This window comes from Anomaloglossus baeobatrachus, chromosome 1 (genome assembly GCF_048569485.1).
Source record: "Anomaloglossus baeobatrachus isolate aAnoBae1 chromosome 1, aAnoBae1.hap1, whole genome shotgun sequence".
Taxonomy (NCBI): domain Eukaryota; kingdom Metazoa; phylum Chordata; class Amphibia; order Anura; family Aromobatidae; genus Anomaloglossus; species Anomaloglossus baeobatrachus.
In genome coordinates this window covers 530,061,076-530,082,777 of record NC_134353.1, presented here as the reverse complement: position 1 = coordinate 530,082,777, position 21,702 = coordinate 530,061,076, and the positions used below count along the sequence as shown (strand labels likewise).

Below are 21,702 nucleotides of genomic sequence, written 5' to 3'. Positions count from 1 at the left end.
GCTTCTTCCGAAAGGACCGCCTTGATGACGGAAAGGGAAAGCCACTTTTCTTGTCGCTAACCTTCTCCAGGATGTCATCCAGGACCGGCCCAAACAGATATTCCCCCTCACAAGGGATATTGCAAAGTTTAGACTTAGTTTGCATATCCCCCGGCCAGCATTTCAACCAAAGAGCTCTTCTAGCCGCATTAGAGAGGGACGCTGACTTAGTGGAGCCCGCCGCTCCTAGTAATTAGGAGAGGGAGGAAGCAATCTCTTCCTTAGGTGCCCTTGATCTAAACTGGTCTTCCAGGTAATCTATCCATATAGTCAGGGATCTAGCCGTACACGTAGCAGCAATGGCGGGTCTCAGTCCTCCAGCAAAAGCTTCCCAGGTATTCTTCAGGAAGTGATCCGCCTTTTTATCCAAAGGGTCTTTCAATGAACCCATGTCCTCAAATGGTAAGGCAAATTTTCTAGACGCCTTAGCGACCGCAACATCCAATTTTGGAGCCTTATCCCAGGTGGAGCAGGAGGCCTCCTCAAACGGATATTTCCTTTTAAAGGCGCCTGGAAGGGAACGCTTACCAGGCTTCTTCCATTCCCTGGTAATTAAAGCTTGTACTCTATCCACCACTGGGAAGGAGCGCTGTTTTTTCTGCTCCATGCCCCCGAACATCCAATCCTGTATAGATTTTTCAGGTTTCTCATCTGGGATGCCCATAGTGGTTTGTACCGCCTTTACCAATTTCTTCATATTTTCGATCGGGAAGCACTGTTGACCTCCTGAGTCGCTATCTGAAGAGGAGCGGGAAGTAGAGCCAGGGGAAATCACATTCCCCATCAGAATCCTCGTGGGTAAGCGAAGGGGGTTTAGAAGCCCCAGAGCTCTGCGCCCCAGACAGGGATTTGAGGGAATCCCTGACCTCTTCCCGTATGATGGAATGGAGATCGGAGGTAAATCCCGGCTGTTCCTCTGACAGTCTGCTGAATGCAGCCCCTGCACAGCCTCTTAGTCCAGGAACCGGATAATTCCTTACTACACAAGGCACATTCATTATGCCTAGACTTGGATTGACATTTCTTAGGTCTATCAGGATCCTAGGAAAAACACAGAGAAGACAACTGTCGTTTAGAAGCGGGAATCAGGAGCCATCACTCACCCACAGATACTATACTGGGTCAGCAGGGACATCATCTGACTTCCCTCCTTTAGAGGGTCTTTTTCTGTCAGGGTCCTTCCGCTTGCAGGACCGATCCTCAGTCATCCCACACTTGGCTCCAGTGCCGGTAACACTGCCATCCCGGCTACCTTGTCTACTGCCGCTTCTGGGAGGCAGTATCTGGATCAGAGGTAGGCTTTGGAGAGGAGGGTGGATCCCCTCTCTCGTGGTGCCATCATGTGCGCTGGAAAAATAAAATCTTTAGAAATCCTATGCTAATGAGCAAGGGCACTAGTCCCCTGGAAGTTAGTTCCCATGGCTTATCTGCTCCATTAGCATGTTAGTTCGACCCTGAATGTCCAGTGTCACAGCATGATCTCACTCACCTCTCTGCCGCTGCATGCGCATGAGCCCGGAGTTCCAGTCATGCGCACTATGAAGCCAGGTGTACGTGTCCTGGCTTCAAACTGAAGTAATGCGCATGACCCAAACTCCAGGGTCCAGTGACAATGGCAACAGAGGTGAGTGAAATCATCCTCTGACACTGCACATTCATTAGCATTATGCTTATGGGTGCATATTGCACCTGACAGGTTCTCTTTAAATTTAAGAGATGCAGTATATGAAAGGACTGCACAATTCACTTTTGGTAAAGTATTAATATTTATGAAAAGATATTTACACTTATGGCTTTGCATGCAAGCTAGGATGTCATTTGGAAGACATGCTATAAACTTACTCTCTACGAGTATGGACAAAGGGGAGATCTTCCCTTATAACCAGGCAAATGTTAAAAGGGAACATCATTTTGTTACCTGATCTGAGATCAGCATAATGTAGGGGCAGCGATCCTGATTCCAGTGGTTTAGGACTTACTGGACTGCTGAGTAGTTTGGATAACATTGATCAGCAGTATAGCATTAGATTACTATTTGGCATGCTGCCTTGTATTCCAGTATATTTATGAGCTCTGTACAACTGCAGCAGAGAAAACAGATTTTAATCAAAATAAACAGCTCAGTAAGTGACATGTTAGTATTTGGGTCTCTATTATGCTGCTCTCAGATGAGGTAGCAAACACCCACTGACAGATTCCCTTTAAGTGAACAATGACAGTTCATCACCTGTTATGCTTGCTGAGTATCAGTGGAGTCTGTCCTTATACACCTATCACCAGTGGTGAAACAGCAGGTTACAGGCTCAATGCAGAGTCTTTACAGATCCAGAGAAGGACCTGTAGACTTGAGCCTGCTGAGCTCTGCTTGCACAGCCCATGCTGGAGCTACAGACTTCTGAGTAGTATCATGCATGCCATGTGTGGGGGTTGGGTCTCAGGAACCAAGCCTCCCTCAGTCATTAAAACTATAGCTACAATCTCACTGGCTAAAGTAGCATGTCATGAGTAACATTACACACTGCTAATTCAAATAAAGACATTGTATTTCTAAGTCTCTTGCAAGTGTAAAGGGTGCAAAGTTTATTTTTTTTGGTATTTTACAAAATTTGATCCCCTGGTTGCTTCAGATGTAAGCTTTTAGAGTCTGAAATGGAGATCTCCAAGCTCCTGTATGAAGATTTCCCATTCCTCCCACCATGTTTAGATCTCTAGTCATTCGCTAGGTTTTATTACCCACAGATTGCTATAGGAGCACCATTTTAGGGAGTCAAGTCACAATGAGTGCAAGTTAAAACCAGATCTTACATTTGAGCAACTAATGTTTGTACACGACAGACAAGTCAATGCAGCATTTTATTAATACAAAAGTAGACAATATAAAGTTAGTGTACATAGTGTAACATTGATACCATATTTGTGAAGATACAAAAAACATCCAAGAGTAAGACAAAAGTCCAATGTTAGAGACAACTCCTTTCACATTTGACAATCTGAGGACCAGTAACTGGCATAGACCAAGGTGGAAGATGCAAACTAAGGCAAGTAATTTAGTGGTATTTGCCCATTAGGCACTTCATTTTTAGTCCTCTTTAACTGAATCTCCCCCATCTTCTTGCTCCCCATGTTGGCTACTTGCCAGTTTGGGATAAAATGGACCTACCAGCCAATTTAGTGGAGTGTTGTTTATGAAGTAGTCCATAACATCATCCATGCCATCCTTTATTTTAGTGAACATGTCCTTAGTGGCGGTTAAGAGGCTGTCCGATATTTCTCTGAAGGAAGAAGCAGAGTGGAAGTTTTGATAGATATCTGCAGCCATGGCACTAATACTCTGAGCCTTGCTCTGAATATTTTGTGGAAGTCCTTGGACACTGGAGACCAGAGACAGACATGTGCTTTGCAGGTGATGAGTGAGACTACGGGCAATAGTCAGTGTGCGGGATTCCATTTGCTGTAATGAGAAGACGACATGTTATATTTCCAGTATACAGATGATGCCTAGCATAAGACTCGAGTGTCATTACCTCTGCACCCTCAGTTTCCCCACCAGCATCTTCTCCAGTTCCTTTCGTCCACTCCACCCACTTGCTGAACATCTTCTCTTGAGCATCATGGATCTTCTGATTTGCACCATTCATGTTTTTTCTTGCATATTCAATCTGAAAAGAAAGTTATTTATGTTCATGGAAGACAGGTGTGATTATATGCACTACATCTGGTTTTACACCAGTATGCATTTTCCCCCTCAGGAAGTACATGTGGGTGTAAAGCCCTATTAGTACTTCATGTCAACAATAAGGGAGCTTTGCCTATGACAGGCTTTTTGTACATGCCTACAGAAAGTAGGAGAGTCCCAATTTGATGCTTTATACCTGGAGATAAGGTTAAAGCATTGTAGGCTTTACAGTCCTTTATTTCTAGAACCCGCTACTCCTGTACATGGTGGTGGCCTCTAAAATTCAAATTAGGGGCTGATCTGCAATACAACCTGTAGAAATGGTGTCTTCTGGTGGCAGGGAAAAGATTTTCTGAACATATGAATGAGTGAATCTAGGCTTGTATTGCAATGCTTCGTCCTAAATACTGCAAGATATCTAATCTGCAATGTATAGCTTTTTGGCTCAATTAAAGTTTGTCACTCCACGAAAGTTAGTGACGATGTTTACAAGTACATGTACTAACCAGGTCAAGTGTGTTCTGGAGCTGAGCAATGGCTTCCTGACTCCTGCATTTGGCATCCTTCATCCTAGTCAGGGCCTGTTGGTAGACACGCTTGCGGGCCTTTGTAGAGAGGGATCCCAAGCGCACATAGTAGCCAGGCTTATCTTGGGACACAAAGCCTTCTGTTTCAGTTGCTTCCTTGGCTATAATAAGAGAACTTTGTTATGCTCATATTTAACAGCTTGGATACACTTTGTGGAGTCAGCAATATAAACCTTGTGGTTTACTACTTGTCAGGACACCCTTAGCTTCTTCAGCAGAGTTGAACTATAATGCAGTTGCTTAAAGTAAGCCAGGTGAGCTAGTATTTTGGCTACGCCAGCAAATGCGGCTTATTCTGTGCATACAAGTTAAGCAGTTTGGCTTACCAAGTTCTTCATCTGTTGGTGGCAGGAATTGTTCCAGAAGACATTCAGACCTAGTTAGTGCAGAGTCCACACGGTCGCTCATGATCTTCACTACACAGCTTCCAAGAACAGTATTAATGCCGCCATTTACAACAGCCTTAGTCATCTCCACACTGTCCTGCACAGCTCCCTTGGTTTTATCCACTACTCCTGTGATACTATGGATAACAGCATCTCTGGCACCAACAACTGCTTCTGAGGCAATAGCCACAACCTAAAAATATACAAGATGGGACCTCTGTAATCTGACAGTAGGTGAAGGGAAATTTAAGGCTCTGCATGATTTTATCTGCTTACCTTTTCAGGAGGCTGATACAGAATAGGCAACCTTTCCTCAATCTTGTCCAGTCCAATACAGCCAATGTTGTTTGCCAGAGCAACTGAGGAAATTAGATTTAATACAACAGTCATTGTATATAAAAGCTAGCAAAGCTCTTGTGGGAAATACTAGGTATATGGTGATATTTGGCCTACTTGCCACACTAGGAGAAAATTACTGACATGTCTAGAATGGCACACCTCTATGCACTAATGCCACCTAGTTATACACATCTCCTGATATTACTACAAAATACCTGGGATTGTATTGTCCCATGTCATCCCTCTGAAACTCAACCACAACTCCCATGATTGCTGTTTTGGCAGGGGGGTGGTGGTCTATATTGCAACCATCCTTACTATATTGCCAATCATGTTTACCTGCATCTTAAACATTAATAAATCCATATGGTATAGATTTTAGTCCCAAATACTGTATATACATTAGGGGTTTACCCAATCCCACCAAGTAAAAAACCACCATCAAAACGCTAAACCTACTTTGAGGCTCAAGTTTCTGCAGGATTGGCATGGCGCTGGTGATGGCCACCGAAGTGATGCTCTTCACACTTTTCTCTGCGATGTCACATACAGATTTCAGGTAGTGATGGTTGTCTTTAGTGGTCACATAGGTGGAGGACACCATGTCATATGTAGAGCTCACAAATGGGAGGTTTATCAGCCTTACCACCACATTCTAGGGATGGAACATGGGAGAATAAAAGAAAAACACAGACTGGTCATGTAAAACAAACATTTACTAGCAATTGTACTTTGAGAAATTCAGAATTGCTCATTTTCAACCTTTGCCACAACACAAAATGGTTCATGGCAGAAAAGAATATAAAAAAATGTTCCTGTGCTGAGAGCCTTACAAATGTATGCCTGCCATGTACTGTGTAAGTCCCTGTGCGCACTAGAAAATGGACCTTCATCCTCTGAAAGATTACTGCACCTGTGGCAAAAAACTGCAGCAAGCCGCAACCGAAAACCGCGTGTGGTTTTACCCGGAATGTCCCTGCGTTATTTTGATAGCACGGGGAGATGCTCACCTGTCCCTGCTCTGTCCGTGGTGCTGAAGTCTCCAGCGATGCTTGTCCCATGTGGCTGTCTTTGGCGCTCTGCTACTTATGACCCGACCCAGCTGAGCATAACTGTATAGACATGAGCCAGTCTGGAAGCAGGAGACCAGCATCCAGAGGCAGCCTCGCTTGAGAAGGCGAGTACAAGATCAGCAGTGACTTCAGTCAGCTGATGTGCAGTGACAGCTGGAGTCCTGCACCTGTCAGCGCAAAGCGCATGAGTGAAGCGACAGCTGATCTCATGCGGCTCACTTCACTTGCAGCCTGACCCTCACAGTGAGCAGTCACGGTCTATGGCGCTCTGTGAGTGTTAGGTGTAGCAGAGCTGGAGGAGTCATGGGACCTTGTGTGGATTACGTTGGACCCGGAGGGCTGTTATTGGTGGGGTTAATAAAGAGGTCAAAGAGGGGGCTTTATTGTCTTTTCACATAAAGGATTTTTTCATGCACAGCGTTGACCTCACCAGCACCATGCTAGTACCCACCCATAATCTTGTGCCTGCACATTTAGCTCACTGGCACGAGCAGCTATGTTTTCTGCTCTGGCCGCAATATGGCAAAGCAAGCTGCACGAGCAGATCTAACTGCACAGGCACAAGATATGAAAATGTGACGAGGAGGAAGACTGAGGGAGTCATCCCATCAAAGAAGGACGACAATCAGCAGCAAGTGGGGGATAAAGAAACAGAAAATGAGCCCGCCCATCTGGGCTACCAAGGTAATTAGTATACCTAACAGCCAAGTTTTATAAAGTTATTTTTGGGGGTCTAGAAGGGGAGGGGGGGGGGGGAGAGGGGGGGGGTTTGGGGGGAGTCAGGGCCAAGGTGCACCTTCATAGAATGCAGCCCAGGAGCTGCAGAAGGTGATTTTTAGTTTAAAGGGAACCTGTAAACACTTTTTGGCATATAAGCTACGGCCACCACCACCAGGCTCTTATATACAGCATGTTAGAATGCTGAATATAAGAGCCCAGGCCACTGTGAAAACAAAAACACTTTATAATACTCAGTCATACGGTGGGCCATATGGGAGTCTCCGTTCCCCGGTGCCACCTCTTTTGGCCATCTTTGTCCCCTGTCTGAAGCCTGTGTGCATGACGCGTCTACATCATAGACACTCACCGATCCTGTGCAGGCGCACTAAAGTACTTTGATCTGCCCTGCTCAGGACCTGAATGCCGGCGAGTGTGGATGACGGACGCATCATGGCTAGAGAAGGACAAAGATGGCTGAAAGAGGCAGCCCCGGTACTGGAGAAGCCCGTATGGCTCACCACACGACTGTTAGGAAAGTAGTGTTTTTTTATGTTGTCACAGCGGCCTGAGCCTTTATATATACAGCATGTTAGAATGCTGTATGCAAGTCCGGTGGTGGTGGCCGCAGCTTATACACCAAAAAAGTGGTGACAGGTTCCCTTTAATAAAGCTCCTACTATTACAATAGGTGGCCTGGACAGCACTATATGAGTGTACACCACATGGATAAGTATTGTAGTTTACAAGGACATTCAGGGATGGCTGCAACCTGCACAAGTGTAAGGAGTGCACAATGTAACTGTACAGTCTTCACTTATGCAGTAAGAAAAACCCATGGACACTGGCTTTGTAAAATAGGGTCTCCATCCCAGTGGGATGTACTTCTAGTGCTGGGCAGTCCACCTGATCTGGTAGTATGGGCACCAACAATAGGCTGTAAGCCAGACACTGCACCCGTGTGTGGCAGGCCCAATTCTAATACCCAGCAGCAATGCCCTCCAAGATCTGCTAGGTTGTGAGGGGCCTGTCATCTGTATGTTGCACCAGAGTTGACTATGCCCTTTATCATGGGGGTCTGCAGCACCCTACAGTGGTTTAGCTTACTGATCTGTATTTACAGTTACAGCTGCCTTTTCCCTCTGCTAGTTTTGAGATATGGTCAGTGAGTTTCCATTAGCTGCATAGATGTATAATGGACAATTTATATACACACACTTCTGTAGAGCCCATTACATCTCCAAAACCAGCCATAAAGTCAGTCACTGAAAGCAAACCGCACTGAAAGCTACATATCTGCAACATCCCCTGCCAGAAGTGGCCACTCCAACAGATCCTGTGCACCCGGGACAAGCACCAGCAGATGGCAGATACCAGAGAGCCAGTGCCTCGCACAGTGCATATACCAGGGAGACTGAGGAGCCACCTACTGCTGCACTAATAGTGAGGGGCTCAGACCCCACAGTAAGGGGCAGAGTATAAGCTCCACTACATCTGCCCCCTCCATGCCCAATATATACCAGGGTGGAAACATTACCTGCTGCTGCTGCTGTTCCACTGTCTCAGCCATGTTGCTAGGAAAATACCTACAAAAAGTAAAGCACACGGTCATCGCCGAGAAAGAGCAAACACCACCAGAGATCTCTCCTCTAATCCCAGCACGGGCTGAAGCCGCCACCCACCTGCTCACTACAGCCACTGCCTGCCAGAGAGGAATGAGTCAATGAGCGCTCCTCGGGCGTCTGCGCTCTTATAGGCGGATAACCACGCCCACCTGACTATGCGCGGTCTCCGGAGGCTCCCTGCAGTCAGCTGACTGGTGACGTCACAGTCTGCTCTCCTGACTGAGGGCGGCTGTGCGCGGCGTGCAGGGGTCACGGTGTGACTGACAGTTGTGTGGTGAGGCCGGTAACGGGGGCGTGTTATGTGCTGGAGGAGCCTGTACACACGGCAGTTATTGTGGGGATAGTGGGAGTGGGGTCTGGTGTAATGTATGTATCACTTCTCCCTGCACACAGGGCATTAGAGCCCCATACACAGGGCAGTTATTGTGGGGATAGTGGGGATAGTGGGAGTGGGGTCTGGTGTAATGTATGTATCACTTCTCCCTGCACACAGGGCATTAGAGCCCATACACAGGGCAGTTATTGTGGGGATAGTGGGAGTGGGGTCTGGTGTAATGTATGTATCACTTCTTCCTGCACACAGGGCATTAGAGCCCCATACACAGGGCAGTTATTGTTCCCACAGTGGGGATAATGGGAGTGGGGTCTGGTGTAATGTATGTATCACTTCTCCCTGCACACAGGGCATTAGAGCCCCATACACAGGGCAGTTATTGTGGGGATAATGGGAGTGGGCTCTGGTGTAATGTATGTATCACTTCTCCCTGCACACAGGGCATTAGAGCCCCATACACACGGCAGTTATTGTGGGGATAGTGGGAGTGGGGTCTGGTGTAATGTATGTATCACTTCTCCCTGCACACAGGGCATTAGAGCCCATACACAGGGCAGTTATTGTGGGGATAGTGGGAGTGGGGTCTGGTGTAATGTATGTATCACTTCTCCCTGCACACAGGGCATTAGACCCCCATACACAGGGCAGTTATTGTTCCCACAATGGGGATAATGGGAGTGGAGTCTGGTGTAATGTATGTATCACTTCTCCCTGCACACAGGGCATTAGAGCCCATACACAGGGCAGTTATTGTGGGGAGAATGGGAGTGGGGTCTGGTGTAATGTATGTATCACTTCTCCCTGCACACAGGGCATTAGAGCCCCATACACAGGGCAGTTATTGTGGGGAGAATGGGAGTGGGGTCTGGTGTAATGTATGTATCACTTCTCCCTGCACACAGGGCATTAGAGCCCCATACACAGGGCAGTTATTGTGGGGAGAATGGGAGTGGGGTCTGGTGTAATGTATGTGTACCGCCCCCGTGCGAGCAGCCGGGCCGCTGCCGCTGCTCGGATTCGGATCCGCGGTCGCTCGAGGGGTCTCCGGACCCGAGTGTAGCGCGGCCACCTGATTAAAAGAAGGGGGGGGGAGCTATGTACAGGGGTTTTTTGTAAAGTTCGTGACACCACCCACGGTGCGTGGTAATGTGAGGGACTGCCGCTGGGGAGCCCGGTGACGATGGTGTGGCAGCCTGATGTTTAACCCCTCCGTGGGTAGGGGGTTTGTGTCCCGAGGCCTGTTGATGATGGATGGTGTTTGGGTGCCGTTGGGGGATAGGTACAGGGGTTTTCAATGTACTCAATCAGTCCCAAATTAACCACACCGACAGCTTGTAAACCAAGGTTCTGAGTACCACTGTAGCCAGCGGAGAGCACGCCTGGATCCGTGCCCTTGGTGTTGCTGTTGGTCTGTGGCCCTATCCCTGGCACCTTAGTGTCGATTGGACCCGTTGGTTTGAAACTCTCCGAGTCCCGTTCACCCTTTTGGCTAACGGAGTGAGCTTGCTCTCAGGGTACATGCGTAGGATTTCTTTGGACTGTAGTGGGAAAGTCCTATCCCATCGGTGCGCTAGTACCCCGATTTTGGAGCGGATTGGGGATGACACTTGAAGTCTTCACCCCCGTCGGGTAAATTACCGAAACGCGTGAAGCTACTTTCCGGCCTTGGGTCCACGTACCCCGTTGTGCCCTGGCCCCTGCCCGGTGACAGCTCAAGGCCGCCTGCTGCTCTCCTCGGCAGTTCGTGCCCCTTGATACTGTCCCCTGCGACCGTTCTAGCTCCTACCAGGTCCAGACCAACGTCTGCCACCTAGTATACAGGAGCTCTCCTCCGTGGCCTCTCCTCATGAGAGCCACTTCACCTCCTCTCTCCTTCACTCTGAACTCTCAACTGTCACTGTCCTCACTTTCTCCTTACCAACCCCCCATGTGGGCGGCCCTATTTCCTTCAGGCTCCCCAATGGTGTGTCTGGTAGGTTCAAGTGGGAAGTGTTCCTAGGATTTTGGTTGTCCAAGCTGTTAGCACCACCAAAGGACCAGGATACGTAACCAAGGAGGGTGGATACTGTGCAAAAGGGCAGATTGCACAATACCCTGTGACAACCTGATAGGCCAGGGCGTCACATTCCCCCTTGGTTAATCATAGCTCGTCCGCGAGCTACAGAATGACAGAGGTTTACTTTGTTTTGCTGGAACTGCAAAGAAAAACATAAATTAACATACTTTTATTTAACGGGTCCATCCCACACAGGGGAGGTAATGCACTTAACGTTACTAAAATACTACTTTACTTAGAGTTCATCGCCCAACGTTGGGACGCTACCGGTTTTTATGGTAACGGAGTCTCAACCTACTCCGTTGCAGCCCCTTCCTGCAATAGTCCAGTCCCAACGTCTCGGATCCCAATAACCCGCCACCCAAATAACCTGTTCACCCTGGAAACCTAAAGTGTGTCTGTGTCCGGGTTAAGGTCCCGAGTGTTGTGATGTTGACGACTCTGGCTAGCACAGGAGGTGCAACTATTATACAAGACACAAGTTTGTGTTGGTCACGCCAGTCCTGTGACCGTGGTCCATTTTTACTTAAAATATATATCAACTGAACAGAGTCCATGTACTGGTGTACATATTTTGACATTTTTTCTAGAAAATATGGTAACTTTCACTCTTTTCATTAAAAACTGGTTGATTCACTAACATTTTCTATATGAAAAATAAACTGTGGAAAATAACAAACGAAACACCGATACCTAACATTCTATGGCATCGCAACTGTTAGTACTGTAACATGTAGTTCTCTATCACGGGCGGCAAGCTCCCGTCGTCGCCGGTCTCGGGTTGCAACTTCGGATTGTAATTGGTACTGCTGTCGTTCACAGTAGGGGGCATCAGCATCCGGTCTCAGCTCTCTATCTGGCTCTGGTTTGATTTGAACTCTGGCGGTCCCAACAGCCGTTGGAATGCTGCGCGGTAGCGGAACAGGCAGGCATCTTGGTTCCGCTGCCGCTGGTGTAGACAGATTAACTGACTGCTCCACAGCCTGGGTTGCAGGGTCTGGGTGCTCCGCCTCTGAGGACGGACCCGGTGATGCGGCCGGGTCCGGTCTGGCCGGTATCTGGGGGACTTCTGCCATGCCTGGAATGAGGGCCTTGCTCTGGATCTCTGCAGCTGGAGACTCTGGTAAACATACTGAAGGCTCCGCTGTCGGGGTTGGTGGGGGCAGCTCGGCGTCCGCCGAGGACGGGGTAATCGGCTGTGGAGCGCTCACCGTGAGCGGGGACGGTCCGGATCCCTCAGCCACTTTGGCCGGATTTGTGCAATCAGCAGGGACTGGGTAACCGCTTACCCTCTCTTCACGTGGGATTTTAATCTAACGGGCTCGCACCGCCAACGCCAGGCTCCTCATTTCTTCCCTCCAGTGGTTCAGAATGAAGAGGAATTGCATCCGCATCTTCTGGCACAGCTGCTCTGTTTCCTGCTGTATCCATGCCGCAGTCCCGGGGTCAGCACACTCCGCGGACCAGTCTCGCTCTGCCATCTTGCCACTGCATCTTCCAGGAACGTTGTGACAGAGTCCTGGCGTTCCTGCTCCACTTCCGCTAGTAACACATTCTGGCCCGCCCCCTCGGTCTTTTCGCAGCACTCTCTTGCTGACCGTGGCCCTCTGGGAACTTCCAGTTCCGGCGGGGCTTAATCTTCGTGTGCTTTCTCGAAGAAGACGGGTTTTGCGTGGAAAAATGGCGGAATTGGCGGGAAACAGAATTTTGACTCGCGGTCTTCGGCTTTCAAGGCACACGTCACCCAGATATGTGGGTCCTGCTCGTATCCTGTTCGCCAGGTTTGTTGAGGTGTACCGCCTCCGTGCGAGCAGCCGGGCCGCTGCAGCTGCTCGGATCCGGATCCGCAGTGGCTCGAGGGGTCTATGGACCCGGGGGTCGCGCGGCCACCCGATTAAAAGAAGGGGGAGCTATGTACAGGGGTTTTTGGAAAGTTCGTGACGCCACCCACGGTGCGTGGTAATGTGAGGGACCACCGCTGCCGTTGAGGAGCCCGGTGACGATGGTGTGGCAGCCTGATGTTTAACCCCTCCGTGGGTAGGGGGTTTGTGTCGCGGGGCCCTTTGATGATGGGTGGTGTTTGGGTTCCATTGGGGGATAGGTACAGGAGTTTCCAATGTACTCACTCAGTCCCAGATTAACCACACTGACTTGTAAACCAAAGTTCTGAGCAACAATGTAGCCAGCGAAGAGCACACCTGGATCCGTGCCCTTGGTGTTGTTGTTGGTCTGTGGCCCTATCCCTGGCATCTTAGTCTCAATTGGACCCGTTGGTATGAAACTCTCCGGGTCCCGCTCACCCATATGGCTAATGGAGTGAGCTTGCTCTCAGGGTTCACGCGTAGTATTTCTTTGGACTGTAGTGGGAAAGTCCTATCCCATCGGTGCGCTAGTACCCCGATTTTGGAGCAGGTTGGGGATGACACTTGTAGTCTTCACCCCCATCAGGTAAATTACCGGAACACGTGAAGCTACTTTCCTGCCTGGGGTCCATGTACCCCGTCGTGCCCTGGCCCCTGCCCGGTGATAGCTCAAGGCCGCCGGCTGCCCTCGGCAGTCCGTGCCCCTTGACACTGTCCCCTGAGACCGGGTTCCAGCTCCTACGAGGCCCAGACCAACGTCTGCCACCTAGTATACAGGAGCTCTCCTCCGTGGCCTCTCCTCACGAGAGCCACTTCACCTCCTCTCTCCTTCACTCTCAACTCTCAACTGTCACTGTTCTCACTTTCTCCTCACCAACCCCCCATGTGGGCGGCCCTATTCCCTTCAGGCCCCCCAATGGTGTGTCTGGTAGGTTCAAGTGGAAAAGTGTTCCTAGGATTTTGATTGGCCAAGCTGTTAGCAACACCAAAGGACCAGGATCCGTAACCATGGAGGTTGGATACTGTTCAGAAGGGCAGATTGCACAATACCCTGTGATGACCTGATAGGCCAGGGCATAACATTTGTATCACTTCTCCCTGCACACAGGGCATTAGAGCCCCATACACAGGGCAGTTATAGTTCCCCACAGTGGAGATAATGGGAGTGGGTTCTGGTGTAATGTATGTATCACTTCTCACTGCACACAGGGCTTTACAGTCCCATACACATTAGATAGCTGTAGTGATGGGCGAGCGTGCTTGATCGAGTATTCGGGTGCTCAGGCACGTTTGTTACTTGTCTGAGTATCGCAGATTCTTGAGCACCCTACTCCAGTCCCTGCCCAGCATGTTTCTCGGCTGCTAGACAGCTAATAAACATGCATTGATTGTCTGCCATTATCAGTAATGCCGTAGCCATGTTAGCTACTGGCATTACTGTGATTTGCCGGCTGCATTTTGTCATCTGGTTGTATTTGACACCCGGGGGCTCAATGCTTGGCACACTCTCCTTTGGAAGTAGTTTAAGGAGAGATTGTCTACGAGAAAGGTTAGATTAGAGCAGGGTGTGTAAGCATGTACCCTTTAGTCCCCTTTCATGTGGCAAAATGGGCGTTTTTAGCCTTGGTTAACCTAAAAAACAATGTGGGGTCCTCTCTATTTTTGGTAAGTAGCAAAGGTAAAGCAGACAGCTGGGGGTTGGTATTATCCGGCTGGGAAGGTCCATGGTTATTGGGCCCTTCCCAGCCTAATAATATTAGCACACAGCTGCACCAGAATTGGTGCATCACATTAGATGCAGCAGTTCTGGTGCTTTACCTCAGCTCTTCCCGAGTGCCCTGTTGCCGTGTCAATCTCAGTAATGGTTTATGGGGCTGATGACAGCTGTGTAGTGTCAGTTGGCATCAAGCCCTGGTGTTAATAATGGAGATATATCTTTCAGACACCCCCATTATGAACCCAGTAAGTAAAAAGAGCAAAAAAACACACAAATATTTTATTTTAAAAAAACATTCCTGACTTTTGCCCTGGTTCACCAAATTATTAACATTAAAAAAAAAAGCCATGCAGCGCCGAAGCTGTCCACCGAATCCAACGTAGTCCACAAATTGGAGCAGAGAGCAAGTTTTTATTTTTTACATCAACTTCTGAATTTTTTTTCACCAATTAAATAAAAGTAAAAGTATACATATTTGGTACCTATGTACTCGTACTGACCTTGAGAATAATACTGCCTGGTTATTTTACCAAATAGTAAACATGGTAAAAAAAACAGCAAAAAACAATTGTGAAATTGAACTTATGTGCAATTTTACCGCACTTGAATTTTTTTTTCATATTTTCTAGTACACTATATGGAAAAATTAACCCATTACTGACATACGATGTACTAAGTGTGTTGATTGTCAGTGCCTTAATGACACTTGATGTACCCAGTATATCATAGCAACTGTTGGGGTTCCAGCGCTGTACCCCTGTGATCGCCCCCAAGTCTGCGGCTTATCTTGTAGCTGAGAACCGGCTCTCCCTGCGCCGCTCCTGCATTTTAACTTCCTAAATGCTGCAATCAATCATGATTACAGCATTCATGAGGCAGGAAGAGAATTGCGCTCTTCTCCAAAGCGATCGGGTCCCTGTAACATAATTCCAATAAATAAGTAAATTTATGTAAAAAGTAAATAAACAAAAAAGTACACATATTACTGCTTCCGTAACAACCCAATCTATAGAACTGCCACAGTAGTTAACCCCTTCAGTGAATATGTAAAAAAAATAATAGCAAAAACTGTCTTTTCATCATAAAAAACTTGCAGAAACTATTTTTCTTTCTATAAAATAGTTTTTATGGTGTAAAAGCGGCAAAACATAAAAAAACTATATAAATGTGGTATTGCTGTAATTGTATTGACCTGAACAATAAATTTAGTAACCACAAAATACCTTTTTGAATACATAAATACGGCCAAAAAGTAATATCATATAAACAACATGAAACGCAAAGTATAGGGCCAAAAATATTACAAATTTATTGAACAAAATTTATTTGCAAATTAGAATACATAAAATTACACGGTGCCAACAGATATTGGGAGAGGACAGAGGATAAAAATTGCAATAAATTAGGATGAAAAAAAATCAAACAAAGACATCCAAGGGTCTATAGATATTAAAGTGCGAAGTGCCTATTCCATGAATAAATATGTATGATTAGTCCATCCTAACTGCCATCCAAAGGAGATATAAAGTACGATATGCAAGCTCTAGCAGCAGATAACCAGCAGGGGGAGCTCAGATAATTTATACATATGTAAATCTGAGTGGAGTGGGATAAATAGAAATGCAGAGCAAATAGGAAGAGAATATAGCTGCTGCAGTGGGCAGAAAATACATAAGAAGGCTGGTAACCACTGGGCAGAGCAAGCAAAGAAAATTCAAAGGTTTAATACAATGGAGATTGCAGCAAGAGCTTATGAGTAACATATATTACCTCTGTCCACACACCCACGCTTCCAACGTACGTTTCGTGTGAACTTCTTCAGGGAGGGTGTGGTGGAAGGGTAGGGGGATGGTATTTAAGCACATCGGCGGCCAGTGAATAGCTGAGCACAAATCAGCTGACATGTCGGGTGAGTCACAGCGCCGCGCATGCGTCCTCCACACAGGCCGTGATCAGGGAGGACATGGCAGCGGGCAGCGGAGAGAGAGCGTCGGCTGCCATCATGGAGATGGCGCCTGCGCTCCAGCTCCTATAGCCGCCAACATGACCACCCACGACCGTGCTTTGGAGCATGCGCACAGACTCAGGATTGGGACTTAGTCAATGCAGTATAACAATCCATATTGTCTCAATCAGGAAGATTATGATAGAGGGATTTAGGCTATGTGCACACGTTGCTTTTTTTTCAGCGCATTTTTCATGCGTTTTTCTAGGTGCGTTTTTTAAGACTTGTCAGTGTTAATAAAGTTGGTTGAACACAGACCTTTGGAAAAAAAAACCTGTGATGTCATTTCCTTCTCCATATTCTATTTGGATAAATGGGAGGGCTTGGAATGTAAGGAGCACCATTTGAATTTTGGAAAAGTTGAAATAAACTTTGCGCACCGAGCCCCTTGGGTACCTATACGTCAGAAAACCCCCACAAGTGACCCCATTTTGGAATCTGCACCCCTCAAGGATTTTATTCAGGAGTATATTAAGCATTTTGAATCCACAGCTACTTCACCCAAAATGTTGCTGTAGCAACAATATTCTCACTTTTAGGCCCGTTTCACACGTCAGTGAAAAACACGCACATGTCCCTCCGTGTGCCGTGAATCACGGCACACATGGGTTGTCTAAGTGCAATTCGGGCTCCGTTCTCTGTGGCCCGTGATTGCACTTAGAGATTAACTCACCTGTGCCCGCTCCCACTCTCCATGGTGCTGATCGCTCCCGCGGTGCAGCATCCGGCTGGCGCTGACTCCCGCAGCAGCTGCTTCCGGGTCGGCTGTGTCGCACATCATGAATATGCGCGACAATAATGAGCCGGCTCAGAAGCAGCAGGCAGCACGGGCTGCAGAGGACATCGCTGGACGCCGGGTGAGTTAAAATGATTTTTATTTTAAAAGCACGTTTTTTTCTGGCACGTGTTTCACGGACCACACCACTGCGTGGTCCATGGAACATCAGTGATGCCAGAAAAAAATGGACATGTCTCCGTGCGGCAATCACGCACACGCGGGTACGCCGCACGGAGACACGTGCAGTGAAAAATCACTGACGTGTGAGCAGACCCATTCATTACAATGGGTCTGCGTATGTCAGTGATCCTGGTACGTTTAAAAAAAAGCACAAATGTACCAGAATCACTGACGTGTGAAAGAGGCCTAAGGCTATGTGGCCATGATCCAGCGACACGGCGTCTAGTACACAGTGTCAGCCTTCCTGCAGAGATGTGAGTGTTGTCCACGGGAGAACGCAGCTGCCCATGCCCACGATTTGGGTTCAGGCTGCTGTGGACTTTAGCTCTATGCTACCTGCAGAGAACACTCTCGTCTCCGCAGCATAAATTGACATGCTGAGGCTCGGGAAGCTGCGCCACCGGTCAGTTTATGCTGCGGAGAAAAGAAGCACAGTGGGCATGGGATCTCCAAAAATCCTTCCACTGTGCTTCTACTGCACAACGCAGCGTTATGGACGCAGGGAAAACACTCAGTGCCCATAACGCTGCAAACCCTGATTGTGGGCACACAACCTAAAAAGCGTCAATGGCTGAATGGATATCAAATATATATAACGTCCCACCCCCGCCTGCATATTCTAAGCTGGCACCTTTAGTACCTTTCATGTGGCACTAAAGGGTGCCTAGCTTAGTATTTATCCAATAAAAAAAAAAAATGAAAAAAATGGCGTTGGGTCCCCCCTATTTTTGATAGCCAGTCAGGGTAAAGCAGACAGCTGTAGCCTGCAAACCACAGCTGGCAGCTTCATCTTGGCTGGTGATCAATTTGGAGGGCTCCCCAGGCTTTTTTTTTTTTATTTATAAATAAAGAATTAAAAAAAAAATAACGTGGGGTCCCCCCAAATTAGATCACCAGCCAAGGTGAAGCTGACAGCTGGGGTCTGGAATTCTCAGGGTGGGAAGAGCCATGGTTATTGGACTCTTCCCAGCCTAAAAATAGCAGGCCGCAGCCGCCCCAGAAGTGGCGCATCCATTAGATGCGCCAATCCTGGCGCTTCGCCCCAACTCATCCCGCGCCCTGGTGCGTTGGCAAACGAGGTAATAAATGGGGTTGATACCAGATGTGTAATGTCACCTGGCATCAAGCCCAGCAATTAGTGATGTCACGGCGTCTATTAGATACCCGACATAACTAATTGACAGTAAACAAAAGCAAAAAAAATGACAAAAAATTTTTTATTAGAAAAAACACTCCCCAAATCATTCCCTTGTTCTCCAATTTAATAAAAAAATTTGAAAAAAATGGGTCCGCAGAAATCCATATGGACGTCCCACGTCGCCTCTGGACCTTCTAGAATATGGGGGCACGTTCAGGGAACGTAGCCCCCATTTTCTAGGAGGGCAGACCCTCCATTTGAGGAGAGTGGGTGCCAAAAATCTGCACCCACTCTCCCCGGGTCACAGCTGCAGAGTGCGAGCAGCCAGCACAGCTCTCTGAACACTGTGCTGTCTGTAAGCTGCTCTGCTCATGTGACCGGCCGGCGTCTGCTGTGAAGGAGGAGGGGGCCGCGGGGGATCAGCGCTGCGACCGGACAGGTGAGGGGGAATACCGGGGGAATAGGGGGTGACCGGGCAGGGCCTGGGGGGCATTTTTCTGTCGCATGTGTTATTGCACATGCGACAGAAATCATAGGAGCAGGGCGGCCGGTGCGCTACTGTGCGCGCGGCCATGTTGGATTTTCGGGAGGGGGGGGTCGGGGCGGGCACTTCAGCGACACCGGGGGCTTTCCTGGACTTTGCCAGGAAGTGAGGTCAACAGGAAACCTCTTGACCTCACTTCCAGGTAAATGCCTGCGTTCTGGCGTGCCGACAAAGGCCGCGGACCGCAACAAATAAGCAGCTCACTGCGGTGTAGCTGCGTTCTGACCTCACATCATTGATTCAATGGGGGAGAGAACGCAGCCACACCGCACAAAAGAAGTGACATGCTGCTTTTCTTTCCGCACCGATTTTTGGCATCCAAAACGCTGCGTTTAGAAAAGCAGCGTGTGCACTGATTTTTCGGCTTTCTCATACACTTTGCTGGGAAAGCTGAAAGCATGCAATTTGCCACTGAAACGCTGCGGTTCTAAACGCAGCGTTTCCGCGGTAAAAAACGCAACGTGTGCACACAGCCTTAAAATAGAAAAGAAACAAAAAAACAGGGGCCCACATAAAAATATGTGAAGTAAACATGTATAAGTGTTTTGCAAAACAGAGAATTATGTGTATATATATATATATATATATATATATATATACAGTTAGGTCCAGAAATATTTGGACAGTGACACAATTTTCGCGAGTTAGGCTCTGCATGCCACCACATTGGATTTGAAATGAAACCTCTACAACAGAATTCAAGTGCAGATTGTAACGTTTAATTTGAAGGTTTGAACAAAAATATCTGATAGAAATTGTAGGAATTGTACACATTTCTTAACAAACACTCCACATTTTAGGAGGTCAAAAGTAATTGGACAAATAAACCAAACCCCAAAAAAAATGTTTATTTTCAATATTTTGTTGCGAATCCTTTGGAGGCAATCACTGCCTTAAGTCTGGAACCCATGGACATCACCAAACGCTGGGTTTCCTCCTTCTTAATGCTTTGCCAGGCCTTTTCAGCCGCAGCCTTCAGGTCTTGCTTGTTTGTGGGTCTTTCCGTCTTAAGTCTGGATTTGAGCAAGTGAAATGCATGCTCAATTGGGTTAAGATCTGGTGATTGACTTGGCCATTGCAGAATGTTCCACTTTTTTGCACTCATGAACTCCTGGGTAGCTTTGGCTGTATGCTTGGGGTCATTGTCCATCTGTACTATGAAGCGCCGTCCGATCAACTTTGCGGCATTTGGCTGAATCTGGGCTGAAAGTATATCCCGGTACACTTCAGAATTCATCCGGCTACTCTTGTCTGCTGTTATGTCATCAATAAACACAAGTGACCCAGTGCCATTGAAAGCCATGCATGCCCATGCCATCACGTTGCCTCCACCATGTTTTACAGAGCATGTGGTTTGCCTTGGATCATGTGCCGTTCCCTTTCTTCTCCAAACTTTTTTCTTCCCATCATTCTGGTACAGGTTGATCTTGGTCTCATCTGTCCATAGAATACTTTTCCAGAACTGAGCTGGCTTCATGAGGTGTTTTTCAGCAAATTTAACTCTGGCCTTTCTATTTCTGGAATTGATGAATGGTTTGCATATAGATGTGAACCCTTTGTATTTACTTTCATGGAGTCTTCTCTCTACTGTTGACTTAGAGACAGATACACATACTTCACTGAGAGTGTTCTGGACTTCAGTTGATGTTGTGAACGGGTTCTTCTTCACCAAAGAAAGTATGCGGCGATCATCCACCACTGTTGTCATCCGTGGACGCCCAGGCCTTTTTGAGTTCCCAAGCTCACCAGTCAATTCCTTTTTTCTCAGAATACACCCGACTGTTGATTTTGCTACTCCAAGCATGTCTGCTATCTCTCTGATGGATTTTTTCTTTTTTTTCAGCCTCAGGATGTTCTGCTTCACCTCAATTGAGAGTTCCTTAGACCGCATGTTGTCTGGTCACAGCAACAGCTTCCAAATGCAAAACCACACACCTGTAATCAACCCCAGACCTTTTAACTACTTCATTGATTACAGGTTAACGAGGGACACGCCTTCAGAGTTAATTGCAGCCCTTAGAGTCCCTTGTCCAATTACTTTTGGTCCCTTGAAAAAGAGGAGGCTATGCATTACAGAGCTATGATTCCTAAACCCTTTCTCCGATTTGGATGTGAAAACTCTCATATTGCAGCTGGGAGTGTGCACTTTCAGCCCATATTATATATATAATTGTATTTCTGAACATGTTTTTGTAAACAGCTAAAATAACAAAACTTGTGTCACTGTCCAAATATTTCTGGACCCAACTGTATAGGTGAATGATAAGATAATAATACATATATACACTATATATGAGGAAGTGCAAAAGCATAAAATGTATTGACAAACAATTCAAAATGTGTAAAGTGCGCTTGGCTGAAAAAAGTGTAAAAATATAAAATATAAAAAATATAAGATAATGTGATACATATTAGTCATATAAGTATATGAAAATATGTATATAAATATATACCATATTTTTCGGACTATAAGACGCACTTTTTCCCCCCCAAATGTTGGGGGAAAGTGGGGGGTGCGTCTTATGGTCTGAATATAGGGCTGCGGGGAATGAGGGTTCTGCGGTGGAGCGGGTCATCGGCGGCACGAGCAGGCTGCAGCAGCTGACCACGTGGGCCCGCTCATTCCATATGCACACCCAGTCTCCC

At 47.3% G+C, this 21,702-nt stretch overlaps 1 protein-coding gene across 1 annotated transcript; it reads right to left on the bottom strand.

Moving 5' to 3' along the window:
- Nucleotides 1-2,879: 2,879 nt before the first annotated feature.
- On the bottom strand, nucleotides 2,880-8,584 carry LOC142295976 (perilipin-2-like). Its single transcript, XM_075339134.1, has 8 exons — nucleotides 8,500-8,584; nucleotides 8,355-8,403; nucleotides 5,487-5,682; nucleotides 4,965-5,047; nucleotides 4,629-4,881; nucleotides 4,222-4,403; nucleotides 3,564-3,698; nucleotides 2,880-3,490 (listed from the first exon to the last, which is right to left on the bottom strand). The coding sequence occupies exons 2-8, from the start codon at nucleotides 8,385-8,387 to the stop codon at nucleotides 3,119-3,121; spliced, it is 1,254 nt and encodes a 417-aa protein (XP_075195249.1). The 5' UTR covers nucleotides 8,388-8,403; nucleotides 8,500-8,584; the 3' UTR covers nucleotides 2,880-3,118.
- Between the last annotated feature and the right edge of the window lie 13,118 nt (nucleotides 8,585-21,702).